At 45.1% G+C, this 22,270-nt stretch overlaps 3 protein-coding genes across 5 annotated transcripts; 1 reads left to right on the top strand and 2 right to left on the bottom strand.

The window, feature by feature from the left end:
- The first annotated feature begins 5,057 nt into the window (after positions 1-5,057).
- On the top strand, positions 5,058-7,826 carry LOC111076444. Of its 3 annotated transcripts, none has more exons than XM_022370250.2 (3): positions 5,058-7,365; positions 7,439-7,610; positions 7,695-7,826. In XM_022370250.2, the coding sequence occupies exon 1, from the start codon at positions 5,230-5,232 to the stop codon at positions 7,222-7,224; it is 1,995 nt and encodes a 664-aa protein (XP_022225942.2). In that variant the 5' UTR covers positions 5,058-5,229; the 3' UTR covers positions 7,225-7,365; positions 7,439-7,610; positions 7,695-7,826. The 3 variants fall into 3 exon arrangements, with proteins under 3 accessions (XP_022225942.2, XP_022225940.2, XP_022225941.2); XM_022370248.2 differs by having other exon boundaries at positions 7,435-7,610; XM_022370249.2 differs by having other exon boundaries at positions 7,423-7,610.
- Positions 7,827-10,856: 3,030 nt separating this feature from the next.
- Positions 10,857-11,772, bottom strand: LOC111076453 (exocyst complex component 5). Its single transcript, XM_041595512.1, has 3 exons — positions 11,703-11,772; positions 11,355-11,637; positions 10,857-11,256 (listed from the first exon to the last, which is right to left on the bottom strand). Exons 1-3 carry the CDS (start codon positions 11,770-11,772, stop codon positions 10,857-10,859), a joined length of 753 nt encoding a protein of 250 aa, XP_041451446.1.
- A 2,922-nt stretch (positions 11,773-14,694) lies between these two features.
- LOC111076447 lies at positions 14,695-16,223 on the bottom strand. The gene has a single exon (XM_022370255.2). The coding sequence runs from the start codon at positions 15,850-15,852 to the stop codon at positions 14,818-14,820; it is 1,035 nt and encodes a 344-aa protein (XP_022225947.2). The 5' UTR covers positions 15,853-16,223; the 3' UTR covers positions 14,695-14,817.
- Positions 16,224-22,270: the final 6,047 nt, after the last annotated feature.

The following is a 22,270-nucleotide window of genomic DNA, read 5'->3' as shown; positions in this document are numbered from 1 at the left end:
GGATGTAGCCAGTACGACTGAATGGCCCAGGCAAACGAGATGCAGAGGTGTCGCTGGACTGCCACCGCCTGCCTGCCTTCTGGACTACACTTTTTGCGCATTTTCTCACACGCTCTAATTAGTTAAGCGAAGCGTGGGGCATGGTCATAGTTGGGCGAACGGATGCACTGGATGGATGGTGGATGGCATGCAGCCGGCTGATGAATAAGGATTGGCATACGGGTGGGATAGGGGTGGAGTGGTGTGGTGTGGCGTGGTGTGGCGTGGGGTGGTGTGGGGTTCGCTGATGAGAGGCAGCGGGGTGGAATGGAGGACAAGCCCGTGCGGTTGCAGCTTACCAGCGGTTGCATCTTTTGTTAGAATCTGAGCGGTTTTCACGTTGCCACAGCAACAGCAACATCAACAGCAGTGCACTGTTTGGTGCTGGGGGAGCGTAGCGCCATGGCAGTACAATTTTTATCCGATTTGCTTTTATTTCCACAATAATTGCAGCAAAAACAACAACAACAGCAGCTGCAGCAGCTGGCAGCTGGCAGCGCCAACGGACCCCATCCGATTGCCCCCGCCCCAAAGGAGACAGAGCAGAGGCAGAAGCAGTCTGGTGGATGGGAGCGGAGCTAAGGCACCTAGCAATATGCTGCTATATTTCAAAGCAGCAGCCAAAGCCACGAGTCCATCTGGCAATGCTCTCCCAATGCCCATCCCCCTCTTCTGCCAGCCCATTGTGCAGCGGTAATTAAATTGCAGCCTGCCCCTTTGTTCGAGTCCACGGACTCCCCAAAAAAGAGCCCACCCAGCCCACATAGAGCTCAGCCCAAGGAGCCCCATAGAGTCCATGGAGTCCATTCCAAAGTTCGGTGAAGAATGGGAAGTTTCTGTGATCATCGAGATCATCATCCATAGGTAACAATAAATAGTACAGATCAAAATTGAAAATAAAATACAGAATACCCGTAGTTGGGGCATACTCGGGGGCACCTACTCGTCCATATAGTTGGGGGGGAAATGCTGAGGCCGAACTGTCTATTTTGAGCTGCTTAATTCATGGCGTTCGTCAACAGCTCAAAGTATTTTCACTGCCAGTGATTTAGCATTTAAGCCTGCCTCCTCGATGTTTGTTTACTTGCACTTGCACTTGAGTCTCTCGTAATGGTGCTGGAAATGATTGCATCTGGGCAGTTGTCGTTGTCCAGTTGTCCGTCTGTCTGTCTGCCTGTCTGCCTGTCCGGCTGTCCTCTGTGGCAGCACCACTTGAAGCGATGTCAGTCAGTCGGTGGTTTGGCTTTCGCTTCAGTGGTGTGGTGGGGTGTGGTGAAGGGAAGTGGAGACTCTGAGTAGATTTTCAATGCATCATCAGCATGATAATCAACAGCATCACTCGTAATTCCCAAACGCAAACCGCCTTGGCACAGTGAAGCCTCACAGCCGCACCTTTGGGCTCGATTTGAGTCGCTTTGTGGCAGTTCAGAGGAGACAGGAACAGTAAAAAAGTGCAACAAAAGCCTCTGCTGCTGCTGCTGCTGCCAACATCTGAGCAGGTTCAGACAATGCAACGGACGGACGGACGGACTGCAGCAAGATGGTTGCGTTGCTGGCCTGAAAATGCATTCGGTAGGCAAAAGCCACCGCAGCAGCTGCTTGCAATGGCCGCAAGCTGTCGACAGCCTGGGCCTGAGCCTGGACCTGGGCTTTGCCCAGTAGAGCACACACACACACACACACACATGTGCATATGAATACATAGAAATGTGTGTGGGTGGATGGCATGACTTGTACACTGTAAGAGGCAGGATGCACATTGACCAACCAACTGAGCAGATCGGGTTGGAAGCCAACGAGTGTTAAGCATTTTAATTGCAGGCATTAATTTAGAGATGGCTGCCAGTGAGCAGGAGAGTATGGCTCACACACACTGCCCGCTGCATGCATGTGTGTGTGTGTGTGTGTGGCACTTGGCAAGGCAATTGCATAAGCCAAAGTGAACTGGCATAATAAATAAATGTTGAATGCATTAGGATTCACTCCTATACACACACCCAAATACATACATATGTACAGAATATTTATGTACTTAGGTACATACATATTTATGTAGACTTTGTTGCTCGACGGCAATTGCCATTTAATTAAAACACCTTGCTATTTATAATGGCCACCCAATTCCCTACCCTCTGCCACTCTGCCACTCTGCCACTCTCTCTCTCGCATGATCGCTTATTCGCTTGCCTCATTGTTACAAAATTTGTTATATTTCCACATTATTATTCCATCATTTATAGCCACACAATGCAAATACATATACGTACATATATACTTACATACGGAATTAAAGTTCGATGGGAGATTTAAGGTTTATCCATCTTCGGGCATACAGCTTCAAGGCCAGAACTTAAAAGCCAGTTTAGTATTAGAGCAAAAACCTTTGGGAAAAGAACGATCACAGTGCAACGAAAATTAAACTTTAGGAAACGTTTTTGTGGGCTCATTGCCAATTCTATGTATGGTGGGGATGTGATGTGATTTACCCTAAGTACAAAATCACTTGCTCATACACAGATAGAAAAAAGCCCTGAAATTTTAATACTTTCACTTAGATTTTAATATTTATGCCATTGATTTTCATCCCAGAGTGGTTGTATTAAAATTGAATATTTTGCACTTACATTTTGAAATAAATATGAAAATATTTAAATTTAATATGTTTCATATTTAAATTTAATATGTTTCATATTTAAATTTAATATGTTTCATATTTAAATCTAATATGCTTTATATTTAATTTAAAAATATTTTATGCTTAAATTTAATATTTTTCATATTTATATTGAGTATATTTCATTTTTTAACTAATTGGTTATTATTTTGGTGTGTAGTGGTGTTAAAGTTTTCAACTAAAAATAATCGCAACATGAGTAGAACTGCATTTGTAGTGTTTATGCCCCTGCGCTAAGATTTTAACTGTTTAATTTAAAACAATCATTTTGAATCGTCATATATATTCAATTTAAAACTCAATTCATTTTATTTTTTGGTTTTTTTGTTGTATTAAAAAAGCATTTTCTTAAATTCAAATTTGATTGTAGTTATTTTTACTATGCCTTTTTTCTATCAGTGTAGTTTAATCAACTGATGCAACCATTAAGTCAAGCATTAAAGAATTTCAAGCATTAAAATTAAAAATTTAATTTATTTTGTTGCACTCTAAAATAAATTTACTCCAAAAAGAAAAAGGTGCGCACACTTCCACTGAACTCTCTCTCTCTCTCTCTCTCCTTCTCCATCTTTCTGTTTATTGCGGATTTGTTGCAGTTGCAACTTCTTGCGTCTATTACTGGCATTGCTGATGCTGCGGGCAGTAAAACTGCAGCAGTCATCATATTAAAATGCAATTATACAATTGCCTTTGTATGGCCACATCTCCCACTGCCACTGCCACGTCCTCGTCCTCGAAATGAAACCGCTCTTGGAACCCCACCCACCCTTTGAATTGCCTCGTTTCCGGGTCTTTCACTTTTGTCGCACTCGTGCATAATTTATAACAATTTACTATTGTAGTATGTATCCCTGTGTATGTGTATGCCACGCCTACTACACAAGGTTGTGTGTGTTGGTGTGTGTTTTGACTTTCGGTGAATTGTATCCATAAGCGATATCTCTGTGGCCATACTCTTAGTTCGCCGTGCCACAGTGGGGCCTCCGGTCATATGTCATTTTATTTTATTTTATTTTTATAATCTCTGAGACTTTATGCAAAATATTTGTGAGTCATTAGACTATTTAATTTTATTTAAGGTATATTTTTAATAACTGGCACGTGTTGGATGTGGCTACCCAGAGAAGGGTCCAAGGACTGTGCTGTGCTGTGTCCGTTTTAGTCGTCTTGCCTTGGCAGCTGTTGGCGATGGCAGGTCCAGGGCTAAAATGTAATAAATTTGGGCTCGTAATATGCATGTAAATGTATGCTAGCTAATGCGTAGTGGTATCTAATGGCAAATAAAATATATAATCATTGTTTTGCAGGTACGTTGTAGGTAGTTTGTGGGATCGGAAACGCTTCCCTCAGACTGCCTGCCCGCCCATCAACGTACAAACTTTGGCACTTCCCTCGACGGGCCCCGCCCCCTTCACCGCTTGACTCCTTTTTTGTGGCGTTTTTTGAGCGTGCAAATGTTAAGTTGTCCCCCCCCCCCCCTCTTGTGCCGAAAGCTTTTGGTAGAGAAACTTGGAGCGGCATCGCCAGCGCCATCGCCATCGCCGCCCTTTGTGCCAACTTGACAAACTAAAAATGAAAAAAGTTTCTTCTATGCGGCGCCTTTTTCAATATCCTTTTCCCCACTCCACCCCATCGCTCGTCTTCATTTTTTTTTTGTTCCTACTGTTTTACCACAAAAAGCATACAAAAGCGAGCATAGAAATGGAGCAGGAGTGGGGGTGGGAGCAGGAGTTGGTGACTCTGTGGAGCCATGACGACGGCTCAACGTATCGATTGTGATTTTTGTCTGAAACTTGAGACCTCGCTTAGGCACAGAATTTATCTCAAAAGGTTGATGATTTTTGGTGGGGGGTGTTGGTGGGTGGTGGGGGGGAGATTTGATATTTTCAGTAATGAATGCGAATGTAAATTAAATTGTGATATTCGTATACAAATAGTTTGGTTACTGCAGGGGCAGAATTCAGTGGACTTCAACAGTCGAGAACTTACTCAAATAACATTGGATTGAATTTATATTCAACAGCCCTGCCCCTGCCCCTGCATCCCAGCACCTGATGTGTCTGCGTGCTAGTGACAGTTCAATCTGCTGAGAGGAGAGGCTGCGGCAGCGGCAGCGGCTCACCCTCCAGCCTCAGCCTCAGCCTCAGTCTCAGCCTTAGCCCTCGTATTTGATGTATTTAACAGACAGAATGAATCGTTTCGGAATCGATAGTTTATATACACTTATTTTTAAACTGATTATTGATTCGTCAGAGATGAGAAACACACAGAGGAAAAAACCCGAAATCTAGTACCATTTGCCAAGCTCTGTCGGGGCACACAACCCCCCCACGTCACTCGATTCCTCAGTACAAAATCATTCACCTAAAACACAACAAACGGAAAACATCATCTGAAAAAATTCAGTAGAATTTATTTTTTAATTTTTTTTTATTTTGCATTTTTCTGTGCAATCTTCCCACACGCGTCTCCCGTCCTGCTTGTGATCCTTACCAACGGCACTCAAGGCCAGCGCAATGGCTTTTATAGCTCGACAGAACCAGAAGGGCGAAGTGGTGGATCGCAAGCAGCTGTTGGGCCGTCGTACACGTGACCTGAGCGACTCAGAGGAGTCGACTGCGGGACTCACCAATCGCACTCTGGTTCCACTCGTAGCAGATGCCGACACGGACACAGACACATCATCCTGCACCCTGGTGGGCAATCGAGAGGATGTTGGTGAGTTCTTGGACACTGACACCGAAACCGAAACTATGGCGAGCTTCTGCCGGAAACTGGAGGAACTGGAAGATGCTATGGCAGGTCTCAGCCTCGAAGATGGCAATAAGTCGGGCTCCCAAGAGGATTGGCGAAGTGAGACAGGGACCCTTGTACCGGCCGCATCTATCGGCGATTGCAGTGACATCTCGGAGTCCACCCTTATCAAGGGAGGGACTTCACCCACCGACAGTCTGAAGTCCTACCACAGCTGCAGGACCTACGTCATAAACACTGAAACACCAGAGGACACGGAGCTCCTTGATGATCGAAGCGAAGATCGCGAACTGACGACCAGCAGCAGCTGCACCCTGGACACTGCGAGGGAGTCCCTCTGCACCGGGGGTGACGCGTATGCCTCTGATCTTGAGGCATCGGAGGGTGGAACTAACCGCCCTGCCCTTTTCAGCTGGTTTAAGGAGCTCGAGCGGAAGAAGGATTGCGGAAGAAAGCAGTTGCCGCAGCGCAGGTTGGACGTTTTCAAAAGGAAGTTTGGGTACTCAAAGCCGTCCATATCCGTCCGTATTAAGGCGAGACGCAGCGCACGTCGGTCCCGCCAAAAGGAGACCCCGGAAGACAGTGAGGAGGAGATGTTGCAGCTGTGCAAGGTCTTGTCTGAGTGCAGGGCCAGGGTCGAGAAGTGTCCCGACCAGGGATTAGTCTCCTCGCGTGTCGAAAAGTCGAAGGAGTGTGATTCCAGTAAGGATCCTCCTGCTGATGCTAGAGAGGAAACACCAGAGGAGCTCCTTGAAGATCGAAGCGCAGATCGCGAACTGATGATCAGTAGCAGCTGCACCCTGGACATTGGGAGGGAGTCCCTCTTGAAGTCCCTCAGCACCGGGGATGACAAGTATGCCTCTGATCTTGAAGCATCGGAGGGTGGAAGTAACTTTCCGCCCTCTCTGAATTTGAGGGAATTCCGCCTTGGCTCTTTCCGCAGGTTTAAGGAGCTCGAGCAGAAGAAGGATTGCGGAAGAAAGCAGTTGCAGCAGCGCAGGTTGCACGGGTTTAAAAGGAAGTTTGGGTACCCAAAGCCGTCCATATCCTTCCGTATTAAAGCGAGACGCAGCGTACGTCGGTCCCGCCAAAAGAAGACCCCGGAAGACAGTGAGGAGGAGCTGTTGCAGCTGTGCAAGGTCTTGTCTGAGTGCAGGGCCAGCGTCGAGAAGTGTCCCGACCAGGGATTAGTCTCCTCGCGTGTCGAAAAGTCGAAGGAGTGTGATTCCAGTAAGGATGCTAGAGAGGAAACACAAGAGGAGCGCCTTGAAGATCGAAGCGAAGATCGCGAACTGATGACCAGTGGCAGCTGCACCCTGGACACTGCGAATGAGTCCCTCTGCACCGGGGGTGACACGTATGCCTCTGATCTTAAGGCACCGGAGGGTGGAACTAACCGCCCTGCCCTTTTCCGCTGGTTTAAGGAGCTCGAGTGCAAGAAGGATTGCGGAAGAAAGCAGTTGCCGCAGCGCAGGTTGGACGTTTTCAAAAGGAAGTTTGGGTACTCAAAGCCGTCCATATCCGTCCGTATTAAGGCGAGACGCAACGCACGTCGGTCCCGCCAAAAGGAAACCCCGGAAGACAGTGAGGAGGAGCTGTTGCAGCTGTGCAAGGTCTTGTCTGAGTGCAGGGCCAGCGTCGAGAAGTGTCCCGACCAGGGGTTAGTCTCCTCGCGTGTCGAAAAGTCGAAAACTTTCATATTTTCGAAAGAGTGTGATACCAATAAGGATCCTCCTGCTGATGCTCGAGAGGATTAGCGAACCGACACCCAAACCAAAAAAAAAAAAATGTAATTGTTCCGCTAACAGTTTTATATTATTTTAAATTTGAAATTTTTGTTGGTGGGCCGCAGCCATCACCTCTGCACCATCGCACTGTCCCAATATGGATTCAATATCGTAAGTAGTCTGCTCCTGGTCTCCTCCTCTATGCTATCGCTCCTGGAACTGTAGTAGTAATGCTTTCAGGCAGAGGGAAACAGGAAACGAGACTGGAATTTCAACACCCCGCAATGTTCTTCGATGGTAGCCAGGAGTTTTGACGGACCTGTTTCATCTGCTCATATAATTTCTGCACCATTGAAACTTTCGAAGTCCGAGGATTCCAATCCACGTCCAGATCTATCCAAGTGGGCTGGCCCCAGGTGAGTTTTTTTTCTATATACCTTCTTCGCGTCTGACCTCCCGTTCCCATGTCACATACCCGGACACGGAAACGGATCAATCAGCTCTGCTCTCCAGGAAACATGCGTCCGGCCTCGTACAACAAAAGCAACAATTTCCATATGCAAAATTTGAACTGTATTTTAGCTCGTTTCTACATCTCAATACGCGAAATAAATTGTTTTTGGCTAATTCAACAATTTCAGCTTCATTTATCCTCGTCCATGAGTTCGGTATTATGTATTTTCCAACAGCGGCAAATCATTTTATTGACTGTACCTGAGTTTTCACGAAAATTGGGGCATCAAGGCATCAAATCTTCCTGCTGCCAGCTGAGAGTAAATTAATTCTGCTGCCGTTCGACCAAAAGTCAAACGAAGATAAGATAAAATAAATATAATATATAATATAAATACTTATAAACGAGAAGGAACGTGTGAGTCGCTTCTGGGGACGCGACTCTACTTATACCAGTATTCAGTCAGTATATACATTTTTGAGCATATAATTTTTTAGAATTTTAAAATTGAAAAAAAAAAACTTTACACTTTACATTTTTTTGCTACATCTGTTATCTACATCTACATATACACCTACAATGTATTTTTTATATCTAACATGTTGATTATAGATGTACCATTCATATTCTACATCTCCTACGCTACGGGTTGCTCGCGCACCGAACGCGGCAGAGTGTGCGAGCGAGAAAGAGAATGAGTAGCGGGTTCTAGCTGAAGTAGGCGGGGAAACCAACAGATAATTAATTTCTTCATTCTGGATATAATTATAATCCGATCTGATTCAGATTCGGCAATCTGGTAGATATGGTCATTCTCTACGATACTGCGTTTTTAGTTTTATCGTATCTTTAAAACTGTGCCTGCCACAGATTTTCGTCCTTTGTGTGGGCGGAAGGGGGCGGGGCGAAATTTTGAAATACACTTGTAGCAGTGTGATATCACATGAGTCTGGAAACCAAATTTGGTTGCCCTAGCTCTTATAGTCTCTGAGATCCAGGCGCTCATCGAGACGGACAGACGGACGGACAGACAGACATGGCTCTATCGACTCGGCTATTGATGCTGATCAAGAATAAATATACTTTGTGGGGTCGGAAACGTTCCCTTCTCTGCGTTATACACATCCACTTTTACCACAAATCTAATATACCCCTTAACTCTTTTTTGAGTACGGGTATAAAAATAGTTATGACTTTTGACCGGGAATTTTGGGCTGCGACATTGTTTGCCTTGCGTCTCTTTTTGCTCCCACTAAAATCACGCATTTATTTGTCATTCTTTTGCCATTCTGTGTGCTCGGGCATTGAAGCTTTCTCGTTGCCACAAGCTCTGTTTAGGGCTCTTGCTGAGCCGAGAGAACTGGGCTAGAGATCCGACATGCAACCTGTCGCAGATCTTGTCTGTCCAGTTCGCTTTAATGTTTGGCCCAGCAGAGATGGACTGACCTCTAGCCCGAAGATGGTTCATCAGAGCGAATCATTCGATGGAAACCAGTTCTTTGTCTGCCGTTGCCGCTGCCCGCTTCACTCGCACCGGTATCTGGTCGATCTAGACATAAATTTCATCTAACCCGACAGATCCGAGCCGCGCCGCGCCACGCCGCACAGCAGCAAATCAAGCAGCGGGTTCGCGGGTTCAATTGCCCCGATGCTGTCCTTTTCTTTTTCGCTTTATTGTTACGTCTTCTCCTCTAGCGTATTTATGCGTAATTTGCCAGTTTACACAAATTTCTTACACAAAAAAAAATACATACATATCTTTGTATTTATAGTGGGTGGAAGGGGGAAGTCTGCTGCCCTGAAGAGGCATGAAGGCAGACAAATGAACAAGCGGTCCGTGCCATTTTACTCCTTTTCTTTGACTGCCGTGGCACCCTGGGTCCGGCACCGGCTCCAGCTCCAGCTCCGCGCCGCCTCACGAGTTCATGGGCGTGCCAAACATCCTTGAACTTGCCACAGCCAGGATATCATGTTCGCATATTTTGTCTGGCCTTTTTCCCCTTTTTGTACATACATATATATGTATATATGCGGTACATATACCACGTGGCCATTGACTTGGCCTAATCCAAACCGTTGCCACAGCTACATACATCCCTCTCTGTTTCCAAAATTGTTCTCCAAGGAGAAAAGGGATTTTTCGGCGTGCGTTGTTTTTTTTTTTTTGTAAGTGCGACGCGAAAACTTTTAGGTTCAACAACATTATATTTAAAGTATATTGTACATGCATCTGTATGTGTTAAAGGAATATATATAATTGCCAAAATGTTTCATGAAATATGCTAAAGTGAAAACTTTAAGACTTCTCAAGCTCCCAAACAAGAGATTTGATTCTCTTTTATTTGCCTTTTTCGCATGAAAAGTTGCACATCTTTTCAGTGAATTTATCTGGGATTGAATGGAGTGCGAAATACTTTTGGTAAAATTCTTCGAACTTATCAAAATATAATCACAGATGCATTCAAATCTGGTGTCTAAGGAGTTTTCCCAAAGTTTAACAAAGCTCAGAACAGACATAGAATTTCGAAACAAAAATATATCTTAATAAGCAAATTAACTAAATTCTGTAAATATTTTGTGAAGAAACTTCCTGAAACCTGTTTGAGAAATTCTGCGTAAGCTGTGAAAAAAAGTTCCCCGATGCAGAAACCTGTTTCACACTCGTAATTTCATGGAATTATTTCAAAGAAAGTTAACAATATTCTGCAATTCTTTCTTATGCAAGTTGGAGAAATCTAGCAAAATATTTGCTGTAAATAAACTCATTCTAAAAGTAGCAACACATTTTCTAAATGTATTTAAAGTTGCTTTTTTTTATTGCCAAGATTTTAATCTTTTAAATCTGCTGATTGCTAATTTCTATGGTCTCTGTAGGTGTAATACAATAATTTGAAATATTTTGGATGCTTCATCACTTAACGCTAGAAAAAAACGAGAAGGAACGTGTGGAAACACTTCTCGGGACGCGACTCTACTCATACCCGTACTCAGTCAGTATAGAAATTTGTGAGCATGCACATACAGATAGAGACTCGGCTATTGATGCTGATCAAGAATATATATACTTTATTGTTTCCTTTTCTGCGTTACACACATCCACTTTTACCACAAATCTAATATACCCCTTAACTCTTTTTTGAGTACGGGTATAAATAGATGTCTATATATGTATATCTGTATGTATGTGTGTACCATATTGGGGAATTGTTCAGTTGGTCAGCTGGAGGCGTCGCCAGATGCGCTGCAGACGCGAGTCGGCGACAGACTGAGATGTTTGGGGCTGGGCGTGCTCATTGTGGTAGGGCTCAATGAAATTGACTGCCGACTGCCTCTGTTCGTTGCCCGAGCTCGAGTTCCTCTGCTGCTGATTCTTAGGATTCTTCTTCTTCTTCTTCTTGAGCTGTGTCCTCGACTTGTTCTTCTTCTGCTGGGGCTGGGGCTGGGACTGGGGTTGGGACTTGCGGACGTGACGATGATGATGGGCCTTCTTGGAGCGGAGTTGGTGCTGCTGCTGCTGCTGCTGCTGCTGTGCCTGAAAGTTCTTCTTTAGCTTGGTCTTCTCTTGTGTGCTTTGGCAGGCGACTGTTTTCGCTGTGGCAGTGTGCCGGCTGAATGTGCCTCATCTGGGGGTAAATCCAAGCCCTCTTGAACGTCGACTCCTGTCATTGTGGGCGCTGGCAGCTCTACGAGTTCCACATCTTCAAACTGTCTGCCACGATCCATGGATCTGGAATTATTCGTAGTTGTTGTGGTTGTCGTTGTCGTGGTGGTTGTGGGCGTGGGCGTGCCCGTTGTTGTCGTGGTCGTCGATGTGGGCTGCGTGATCACGATAACATTGTCGCTCGGCGGCTGCTGGAACATGCCCCGCAACAGCATGAACTTCTTCAGCAAATCCCGACCAGAGCCCACACTCTCTGCAGCTGGGACAGCAGCAGCGGCAGCGGTGGTGGAGCCAGCACTACGTCCTTGCATTTGGGGCAGTCGATAGGCTGTGGGTGACCAAAAAGAGGTGCTGTTCAGTATCGAGTGTGGTTGAAGGGGTTCCCTGACTCACCGCTTCGTCGTGCTTCACTCACTGCTGTGAGGCCGATGAGCAGCCAAAGGCCACTCTGAGGGATCTTCATGCTGCGAGATTTCCCGGCACAATGTCTTCCCCAGCCATGGAGACGTCTGCTCTTATAAGATCGAACCACGCAAAGTGCAATTAAAAGATTTCACCCGCATTGCGTGATGCTGATGATGGATATGCCAATCCATGACATGCAATCATTAGAAGAAAAGGTAGAACGGGAAGCCGGTGTCAGGGCTGGGGCCCACTCATGTATCTATCTATCTATCGGATGCCGAAGTGAAAGTTCTTTCTCTCTGCTAGAATTATTCACTAGCATGTGTCTCTGTGTGTGTAGTAAATCAAATCTAATAAACTCGACAATAAACATGCGTATTCACATAAATCTGTGGCTGGCAAAGGGAAAAACTCGTGCAAGCGTATCTCAAAGATACAACTCAGAACAGGCAGGCAGGCAGTGGCAGGCAGGCAGGCGGCAGGCAAACATTGCTCTGTATATTCGTACTGTATAAATAAATAAACGAATTTGTGCTCTGCCCCCTGCCCGGCTTTGGCTCTGGGAAGAGCGCTATCTACAATATACTGGTGCGTATTTATTTTTATGCACATATTTATATTACATGGACCAGTCTTAGTCCGCTCTGTCCTCTGTGCCCTGTCCGATTCTCGGTATCAGACTCTCACTTACTGTAGCCGTGGGTATCCGTATCCGTATCTGCAGCTGGAGCTGGAGCTGGAGTATGTGTATCCGTATCTGTGGCCATGGGGGCTATGTGGCTATGGCACTATGCGAGTGTCGAGTGTCGAGTGTGGCGGAGAGTGCGTGAGACGCACAAGGCAAATAACTTTAACATAATTCACTTAAATCTTTTTGTTTTAATCTTGAAAAGTGTTTCTTCCCACAGAACTCTCTTACTCACCCACTGGCACACGCACACGTACTTACATGCAACACCCTCACGCACACGCACTCTCATTCGCACTCGCACTCGCACTTCGCCCAAAGACAGTTCTGACAAGTACAAAGATACTCAGATACTCAGATACTTGGCTGCTCCGACTACGTACATGTGTCTGCCTGGGTGTCTGTCTGTGTGTCTGTTTGTGTCGAGCAGCAGCTCTCAACTTTAACACCCAAGTCGCAAAATGTTTTTCTGTAATCATCCAAAGTGTTGTGTCAATAGCTCGACGTACCCTAAAACTGCTCGTCTGATATTTGCTGTTATCCTTATTATTATTTTTACTTTAACACTTGCGGTGCGCCGCAGTCGGCATAGTTACTCCTCCGACTCGTCCGTCTGTGTGGGTCAAGTGGTGGCACGCCGGATTTTCTACTATTTTGCAATTGCCAGCTGAAAATGCTTTTATTATTTTACCCAAAAGCTGCCGTTTCTTCTGTAGCTTAAATTCTTCTTTAACTCATTTAAATGTGCGCACATTTTCTTGCTCAATTTATTGTAATTCGAACTTTTAACTCACAGGCAAAGACTATGAAAATATTTCAAATACAAAGGACTCTCCAATTAAATTGATAATTATCAGCTTCAGTGTCGCTCTCTCCCTCTCTCTCTGCCTCTCTCTCCAATTTCCTTTGAGCAGCATCACATCCCTTTAGTTTCTGATTAAATACATTTTAAGGCAACAAAATAAACTTGAAAGAAATGCAAAAAGCCAATTAAAATTGCACACAAATATTCATTTATATTTTGCATAATTTGGCATTTGATGTTCGTCAATTTGTGCTTAGCCCATAGCCCATACTGGCATCCCAAGTGCAATCAATAATTTAATACCAGCATGGCCCTGTTAAAATGTGTCTTTGTGTCTGTTATTTTTGAACAATTTCCAGTTCCATTTTCAGTTATTATTTTTCTTGCATTTCTGATTAAATACGTAAGTCTGCGAGTGTCCTGGCTCGAGTTCTTGTCCTGGTTGTGGGTTGTGGGTCAGAGGATGCCTGATGTTTGTGCAAATTCAATTATAGAATTTTCTATTAACTTAAAAGCTTCTTATATTTATTTAATTTGTTATTGTGTCTCACTTTGGTTTGGTTCCTTACCAGTGGGGTGTGGAGGCGTCTATCTATCTATCTGTTAGTATTATTGACACTGGGACAGAGACAGCGACAGAGACAGACAGCTTGGAAACCAGGCGCATTGCATAAGAATGTTGCCATCAATTAGACACATCCTCAAAAAGGGGCAGCCAGAGGGCGGAAGGGGCTACACAGCCTGAGGTACACCCAGAAGTAGAAAACTAAGTGGAAGTTGCCTCAGTCTCTGCCTCCGTTTTTGCCCCATTTACATTTGCCATTTGGAAATTCTTCATTTGCCCAGGAGGAAGGCCTTCCCCCCCCCACAAACATTTTGCCAGATAATTTGACAGTCTGGCACTCGAATGCACTCGTTCCTCCAGCCTTCCCACCCCTCTGCCATCCCACTCACTTATAGTGTACCATTCTTTCCTTTCGCTTTGGCTTTGGCTTTGTTGAGTGATTGAATTGTTTTTGGAGCAAGTTAAAGTTGATCTACTTAGCACATCTATTTCATTGGACAATCCCTCGGCTGGCCTGCCTTCTCTTTTTATCTGTGCCTGTGCCTGGCTCTGACTCTGACTCTGACTCCGAAAACTTTTGGCCTGGCAGCATGTAAAATGTTTATGGCTAATAAGCAGAACTCCTCACAAATTGAAAAGTTTGCCATCCGGGCAATGGAAAAACTTATCAACTTAATATTATTGGGCCCAGGCCCAGACTGAAGCCCCAAAATGAAGACTTTCGTTTGCATAAAAAATAAACTTTTGCATTTTGCACTTTCTGCATTTTTTTTTGTTTCTTTAAAGTGGATCGAAACTCTGCCGAAAATATAAAATATATATAGAATATATATCTGTGTATCTGGGTATTAGTTTTGGCAGCAATTGTGATCCGTAAACCGTCAGTTGAGTTTAACCAAATTAAAGTTTTATTTCCATTAAATATTCTCTTGCAATTGCTGTAAATTTATATAAAAAAAAAATGTTCTTAGATAGTAGAAGTCATTGCCATTTCGTTGATCTCGTAGGGGGGGGGGGGACATTGTTCCGAGTACCGAGTTCCGCCTCAAAGGTACTGCACTCGACGGATGTTCTGGGCAAAGCTCTGCAGCGGGTTCCTCCTCATCATGGGACGCTGCCTCAGCCGCTGACCCAGCCGGGTCACCTGTGGGGTTCCTTCGGCAGCGCCATTGGTGAGCGTCTCAATGGGCTGCTCGGGCTCCGAGTCGTCAGCAATTGTCGCGGCCAGATCCTCGTCGTTGGGGCGCTCCTCGTCGCTCTCTCTGATGGGCATGGGCAACGGCATGCTGGCCAGCTGTCGGAACATGCGCAGATTGAGCGGCACGTAGCGAACCTCGTTGCCAATGGTGACGGGCACCAGGGGCACACCACCGGCGAATGCCGAGCCACCGAAGCCAGCAGGCAAACCGCTGAAGCCGCCAGCCAATCCGCCGTCCAAGCCGCCGCCCAAACGTCCGTCCAACGCTGCCCCATAGAGAGCTGCCTCGTTCCAGCCGTACAGGCCGGCGTATGGCAGCGGGGACGCCTCGTCCTGGCGTGTGCGGAAGTACTGCATGGGCAAGCCGCCCGGATAGGCGATCGGGCTGCGAATGTACTCGCCAAGGCGGGTGCCCCCCGTGGTAGTAGTGGCCGGTGTAGCGCTGGTCAGGTTGTTGTTGTTGGTGGTGGTGGTGGTGGTCGTGATGTTGGGAAGTCCTTGTCCTAAAATCAGGATGGTGGTGCTGCCGCCGCCGCCGTTGCCATTTTTGCCGGGATAGAAGTGACGTGCATTGCCATCCTGGCCCTGATGCCGGGGCTGATAGCGCTGCAGCAGCTGGGCCGGACTCAGGCCGGACGACAGCAGAAGCAGCTGTTGCAGCTGCTGATCAGCCACCAAATCATCCTCGTAGCCCACATCCACAGCGCCAATGAGTCGTGGCTCCGGGGCCTCGCTGGGATCGTCCTGGTTACTCGGCGACTTCTCCGGGAACTGGAACTGCCACAGGGGCTGGCCGAAGACAGGTGCGGCACTCCTGGCCGAGATGCTCTGCGCAAACAGCACAGCCCCCAGGAGCAGCAGAATTCTCTTCTGGATATTCATTTTATTTTAGTTGTCGGACTGAATTGCTTGCAAGAATCTTGAACTGACTGACTTTGCCTGTGACTGACTGTGCTCGTTGACTGGACAGTGTGGCGCTTTTATAGGTATTTTTTGCACAGCGACTGCTCTGGTGGTGGTGGGAGCAGCCCTAATGAGCCTCAATTTATCCGCCGGTTATCGCTGCCGCTTATCACAAGTTTGCAGAAAAATTTCGCGCTTTCATCGCGATTAAATCCATTAATCTCGCTTCACTTCGCTTCGACTTGTTCTTGGTTCTTGGCTCTATTTCGCGGCTCTTTTTCTTGGCTCTTTTTCGCTTCTGCCCTGTCTTGGGCGCTCTGTCCCGGACTCGAACTTGGCTGCTCGGCTGCTTCGACGTTTTTTTGTGTTTTTTTTTGTTTTTCCTTGGCCTTCTGCCTGGGCTGACTGGCTTATTAGTTTGGCTCGAGCTGATGTTAATTACACGTGCCGCGGATAAGCCAAATTAATGGGATCAGTTGGAGCGCATTTTTTTTTCATATATTTGCTGGTATTTTGGCATCACTTAAGAAGTATTCATTTCACTTATGATACCACAGGCTGTATGTAAATATCTTATTATTTATTAACATACAATAGCTGAAAAGGAACACGCACATTATTTATTTGTATTATTTTTTATTTGCTTATAGATCAGCTTCCAGCTGCAACAAATGTGACGGTAACTGGAAAAATTCCAGGACTTCCTGTAAGGAATTAAATGTAAGTAAACTGATAGAAAAAAGGCATATTTAAAATAACTACACACATATTTGAATTTAAAATGCGATTTTTAAATACAAACATAGCAAAATAAAATAGAATTCACTTTGATTCAAACATAATTGTATTAAAATGGAATATTTAATCTTAATACAAAACACTTAAAAATAAACATAATATATATTATGTTTGTAGTTTAATATGTTTCATATTTAAATTGAATATTATTATGACTCGATTTCAAAATTATTGTTTTAAAATGAAAAGGAAAAACATTTTATTTTAAATATTCCATATTAAACGAAATTAAATATTTTTTGTATTTATTTCAACTATGTGTATATTATTTTTTTTATGTCCCTCGAATTCCCAACTGCTTAAATTATCTTAGCGCAGGGGCATAATCACAACCAATGCAGTCCTACTCATGTTGCGATTATTTCTAGTTGAAAACTTTAACCAATTCACACCATGAGGACTTGAAATGTAGTCCGCGCAGGCAAAATAAAAACCAATTAGCTTAAAAATGAAATATACTCAATATAAATAGGAAACATATTAAATTTAAGCATAAACTATTTTCTAAATTAAATTTGAAACATATTAGAATATTAATTATATAAAACATATTAATTTTAAAAATGAAGCATGTTAACTTTATATATGAAACATATTAAATTTAAATATGAAATATATTAAATTTAAATATGAAATATATTAAATTTAAATATTTTCATATTTATATCAAAATGTAATGAAAAATATTCAATTTTAATACAATCACTCTTGGATGAAAATCAATGGCATAAATATTAAAATCTAATAGAAAATATTAAAATTTCAGGGCTTTATTTCTATCGGATCAGCTTCCAGGACTTCGTTTAAGGAATTAAATGTAAGTACGAATTGAACATAGGCTCAATAGACTAAATAGTCTTGAAACCCCTTTAATGGCCGAAATATTTACTAGAACAAAAAAATATTAAATACATTTGATTTTAGATTTTAGATTTCGTTCTTTCGTTTTTGATTAATTTAAATATATATCATAAAAAATATGCAACTACCATTTAGTTTCTTCCTATCCAAAATTTGAGCTGAAAGTGCGTTAAATATTGATAAGTTTAGGCCTGGCAGAGTCTCGTGTGTGAATGGAATGAAGTGTTTGTGCATGTTGCCCCATGACTGCCACTAATAAAATATTTCAAATATTTCTCACTTGTGGCGTTACCATCACTCTCCCTCTCTCTCTCTCTGCTGCTACGCTGCCACTCTGCAAATATTTTGTTTGGCAGTTTGGCCTAAATCGGTGGCAATACTCGTATAAGCAATATGCATATATACTCGGGCATATTTCTATGAATTCTTGAATTTCTTTTTCGTTTTTTTTTTTTTGCATTGCATTTCATTTCATTTCGTGCAAGACAAATAAGTATTTTGTTGCACTTCTTGCGAGAGTTGGCAATTTTGTTCTGCCATTTTCATGCTAGAAGAGTTAACACTCTGTGTGTGTCTCTCTCTCTCTCTCTCTCTGTGACTATGTCCGTCTCTGTTCCAGCCCCAGCCCCATCTCCGTCTCCAACTGTGTCTCCATCTCCATCTCCGCTTTCTCTCTCTGTCTCTGTCAGCCTGTTTGTGGCTGTCTTTGCCCCCGTGTGTTTGTGTTGGCCCAATGTGTCAAAGTCAACTTGGTAAAAAGTTAGCTTGCTTTTTTATTATTTTGTTGCTCGTTGCTCGCTCTTCGTTCCTCGTCGAGCACTTTTTGAACTTGCCGCTCACCGCTTTTGGCTTTGCTCTGTGCCTCGCATGTATCCAGCCTTTGATTCTGCCTCTTCTACCTTTTCTCCATCTCCATCTCCATCTCTACTCTACTTTTTTTCCATCACTTCTTTGTTCAGCTTTTCGAATCGAGAGCTAGCAAAAATATTATAGAGCTGCATACTTGCCGGCGCCAGGACAAAAACTGAAACTGAAACGAAACGACAAACGGGAAATGTTTTGGGCAGCGACAAATGCAACAATCATCGGAAAACTCAGCATCGGACGCCCTAGCTATAGGTAGGTAGCTATAGGGATTGGGTCCTTGGGGACTTTCCTTTGGGCATATTGCCTTTGGGGGCACCGTCTCGGTGACTGCGATTGGACCTTCTATCTGCCGATTTATACGCCATAATCATAGCTGAAATATCCCTTGCCAGGGTACACAACTAATGTATATTACATCAACAAAATAAATGATTTTGGGCACAACAAAAACACATACTTGCCCTCCTAGTTGGAGCGGGAGAGTGAGCGGAATATGGCGTATATGGCGGACAAAGAAATGTTCTGCCATAATGCGATTTCAGCGCCTTCGACTGCACTTAGAAACCGCTGAACCACCCACAGCAGCACCACTCCACTGCCCCTATTTTTCGCCCAACCCCAGTCCCAGCCCCATCCCCCCCCTTTCAGTGACTGCACTTTGGCCCTGACGATTTTCTTTTCACTTTTCGCCCGAAGAGTTCTTTGTCGCAATAAAAATTTAAGTCGATTTTATGGGGCCGAAGGGATGGATGGATGGATGGGTGGAGTGGGTGGATGGATGGGTGGGTGGGTGTCAGGGTCTCAAGAAGTTGCAGAATTCTCAATTTTTTCAGCAGTCTCTCAGCGATTTCCTTACGATTCTCTGGCACAGCACAGCAAAAAAGGATAGAAGCAGAAAAGTTTGCTTTTTCTCTGGCGATTTTGTTGTCTAAACTTGGCTCTTGTGCTGTGGAAAGGGGGGCTGCTGGAGAGGGGGGCAGAGGTACTGGGCTAATGGCATCGTCAAAAAATTGGAAAGGTTTATTTAAATTTCAACTTGTTTCGAAAACGTTTAAAAAGTTTTTGCGCTACTAACTGACTTCTGATAAAACAAGAGTCCCCCGCCCCCAACGCCCTGCTGGGTGGCTGCCTGGCTGCCTCTTCCTGCCCCGCGGCCATGCTAAAACAACTGACAAAAAGTTGTCCGCCTCTCTTTGGCAGGCGGGGAGGGGGGGTGCTTGAATCATGAATCCGAGTGGGTGGGGCGGGGAGGTCGTGACAAAATTAGCACCAGATATTTTATATCCGGTCCGCAGTCAGCCATGACCCACAACTCCAGCCATCCAGCCAACATCTATTTCAGGCCCACAATGAGATTGAAAGATTCACCTGAGGCCCCGAGAGGGAGAGGTTACAAGGGGTAGCCAGGAACAGGGGGTGCACAGAGGCAGGGCTGGGGGTAGGCTGAAACAAGAGGGTCAAAGATTATGACGATGGGCAGAGCTGCAAGGTAATTAATCAATAAAAATGTGAATAAAAAATGTTGCATGTGTGGAGATATATCCGGGAATTAAGGGTGCACTTAGTGGGTGGCCAGGAATGATGCAGTGAGTCTCAGTGCTAATCAGGCGATGGTTACCCACTGGCTATCCCTCTGCCGTGGGTCAGCTCGTGGCCGCTGCTCTGTCCAAATGAATCTGTCTGAATCCCCAGTCCATTTTATGTATAAAGTTTCGAGTGGCAGCCACCAATATTGACAGCGCTCAAATGTAGAACACGGGGCAAGTGGAATGGGACTGCGCCTGCGACCGGCACTGGCACTGGGACTGCGATGGGGTGGGTGGGGAGTGTGGAACGTGCCTGAGCACGTCTTCTACTTAACTTTGTTAAACACAAATCCTTTGGGCAAAGAGTTGGTCGTTCGTTGCCCCTCGTTGGGGCACGAGCACGCATTAGATTCGAGGGAGGCGGCGGCTGCGGCGTCGATGGCCGATAGAGTGGGAGTCGGGGACCAGCAGACATAATCGCATAAAGATAAAACTGTTTAACAGTCGCAACGAACAAAAGGAACTTGCGGCTGATGGTTTTTGGGGCAGGGTAGGACAGCACAGGACAGGACGGGACAGGGACAGGATGTGACGGGCACTGAGGAGGAGTATCATTCAATTGACCTCCTGCAGATGCTGTGGGGGTGGTGGTGGGGGGGCTGGCTATGGGTTGCCACTGTGTACACAAAGCCCGACACCCGACGGCGCCTCAGCGCAAAAATCTGTCAATTATTTAAATCGCCGCGCAAAAATCTTGGCAAGTGGCAGGTCTGGGGTCCGAGTCTGAGTCTGAGCCTGAGCCAAAGCACCCGCAGGCAGCTCAACGGGGGGGGGGGAGCCTACAAAAAAAAAATATAAGTATATCTTTATACACACTTTGATGGGTTGGGTGTGGGGTGTGTGCTGGTCTGTGTCTGTGTCTGCTGGTAATTAACATGAAAATAAGCGCATTAATGTCAGGAATGCCAGGAGGGTCTCGCGCCCAGGGGGGGTGGGGCTGCGGGGTGCGCGGTTGCCACTGGCAACTTTCAACTTTAAAATGTGCTTCAAGGTCGAAGGTCGCTTGGTCCCCCTCACACCCCCCACTAATTATGGAATCGAAATCGAAATTCATCCGGCTCTCCGTCAGCTACGAAACGGAACAAAACGAAACGTGAAATGTGCGCAAATTAAAATAATAAATCCGCCAAATTAAACACGGAACTCGTTAAAGATGCTCCACCCAGCACCCCACCCCACCCCACCCCACACTGCTTTCCCACGCGCAGGGAAAATGTGGAGCGAGGCTCAAGGAAGTCTTTTGTGCTATCTGCTGCTTATGGCGGCTTCTTTTGACGTCGTCATTAGCAGCATTTACACGTCGCTCAAGGATGATAAGTAACGGGGCGAAAGTGTGAAAAGAACCCAGAAGCAGCAGCAGCAGCAACCAGGAGACGACGCGACTGACACAAATTAAACTGAAATTAGTTGCAACTCACTCTGCCTTAGCCTTCGAAAGTGGATGAGGGTCAACGTTGGGTTGGTAGTTCGCACTCACCCTCCCCCCGCCCCCAAATGCCATGCCCAAAAGCAGGGTTGGGGAGGGGGGAGGTAAGTCGTTGGTTGCATTGGCTAATGAGAAATGCCAGTTACATGAATGTTAAGTAAAAGAAATGCACTCAAACATGCAGATGCAAGCCCTGGAGAATGTCGGAGAGATTGCTCGTAAGTGCTGTCAATTTATTAATGCCCCAAGTGTTTGCTGCAGCATTGCTGCAAATCCTCAGCACATTTCATGTGTGTGTGTGTGTGTGTATATCTAGAGCTTGTATAATAATTACACCAAATATTTACTGTTGAAAAATGTACATGTATGCAGTAATAAAGATATTACATTTTTTTGTGTTTGCAATCGAATTAACGTTGGACAAATGTCAGCCCGGACAGCCGAGGGGGCGAACTTGGCCATGCAAAATTTATTCTGCTGTCAGGACTGGAACAGGCCTAATTTTTGCCTATTTTTAGGGCCAACTATGCGGCATGCAATCAGCTGGAATCAGCGGTCATGGGCTCGGATCGATGGGCAGGGCAGGCGCTCTCTCTCCCTCGCCATGTTTCTCCCCTCACCTTTGTCTCCTCTCTGCTGACCAGTGCTGGAGATGCGCGGCCTGCCTTGTGCGTTCCAACACAATATAAATATTGAGTAAATATAAATATAATAGATATAGATTCAGTCGGTGAATAAGCTTCCCGTCCAGTTCTATTCTAGTTATATTCGTTGCTATTCCAGCTGCTCACTGATCAGTGTTAATTGATCGAATATTGTTTCGCTGCTAGGCAGTGGGGTTCGCTGTTCCCTGGCACTC

This window comes from Drosophila obscura, unplaced genomic scaffold (assembly GCF_018151105.1).
Source record: "Drosophila obscura isolate BZ-5 IFL unplaced genomic scaffold, ASM1815110v1 contig_73, whole genome shotgun sequence".
NCBI classification, from domain to species: Eukaryota; Metazoa; Arthropoda; class Insecta; order Diptera; family Drosophilidae; genus Drosophila; species Drosophila obscura.
Note: the sequence above shows the minus strand (reverse complement) of the source record. Positions and strands in the feature narration are given on the sequence as shown.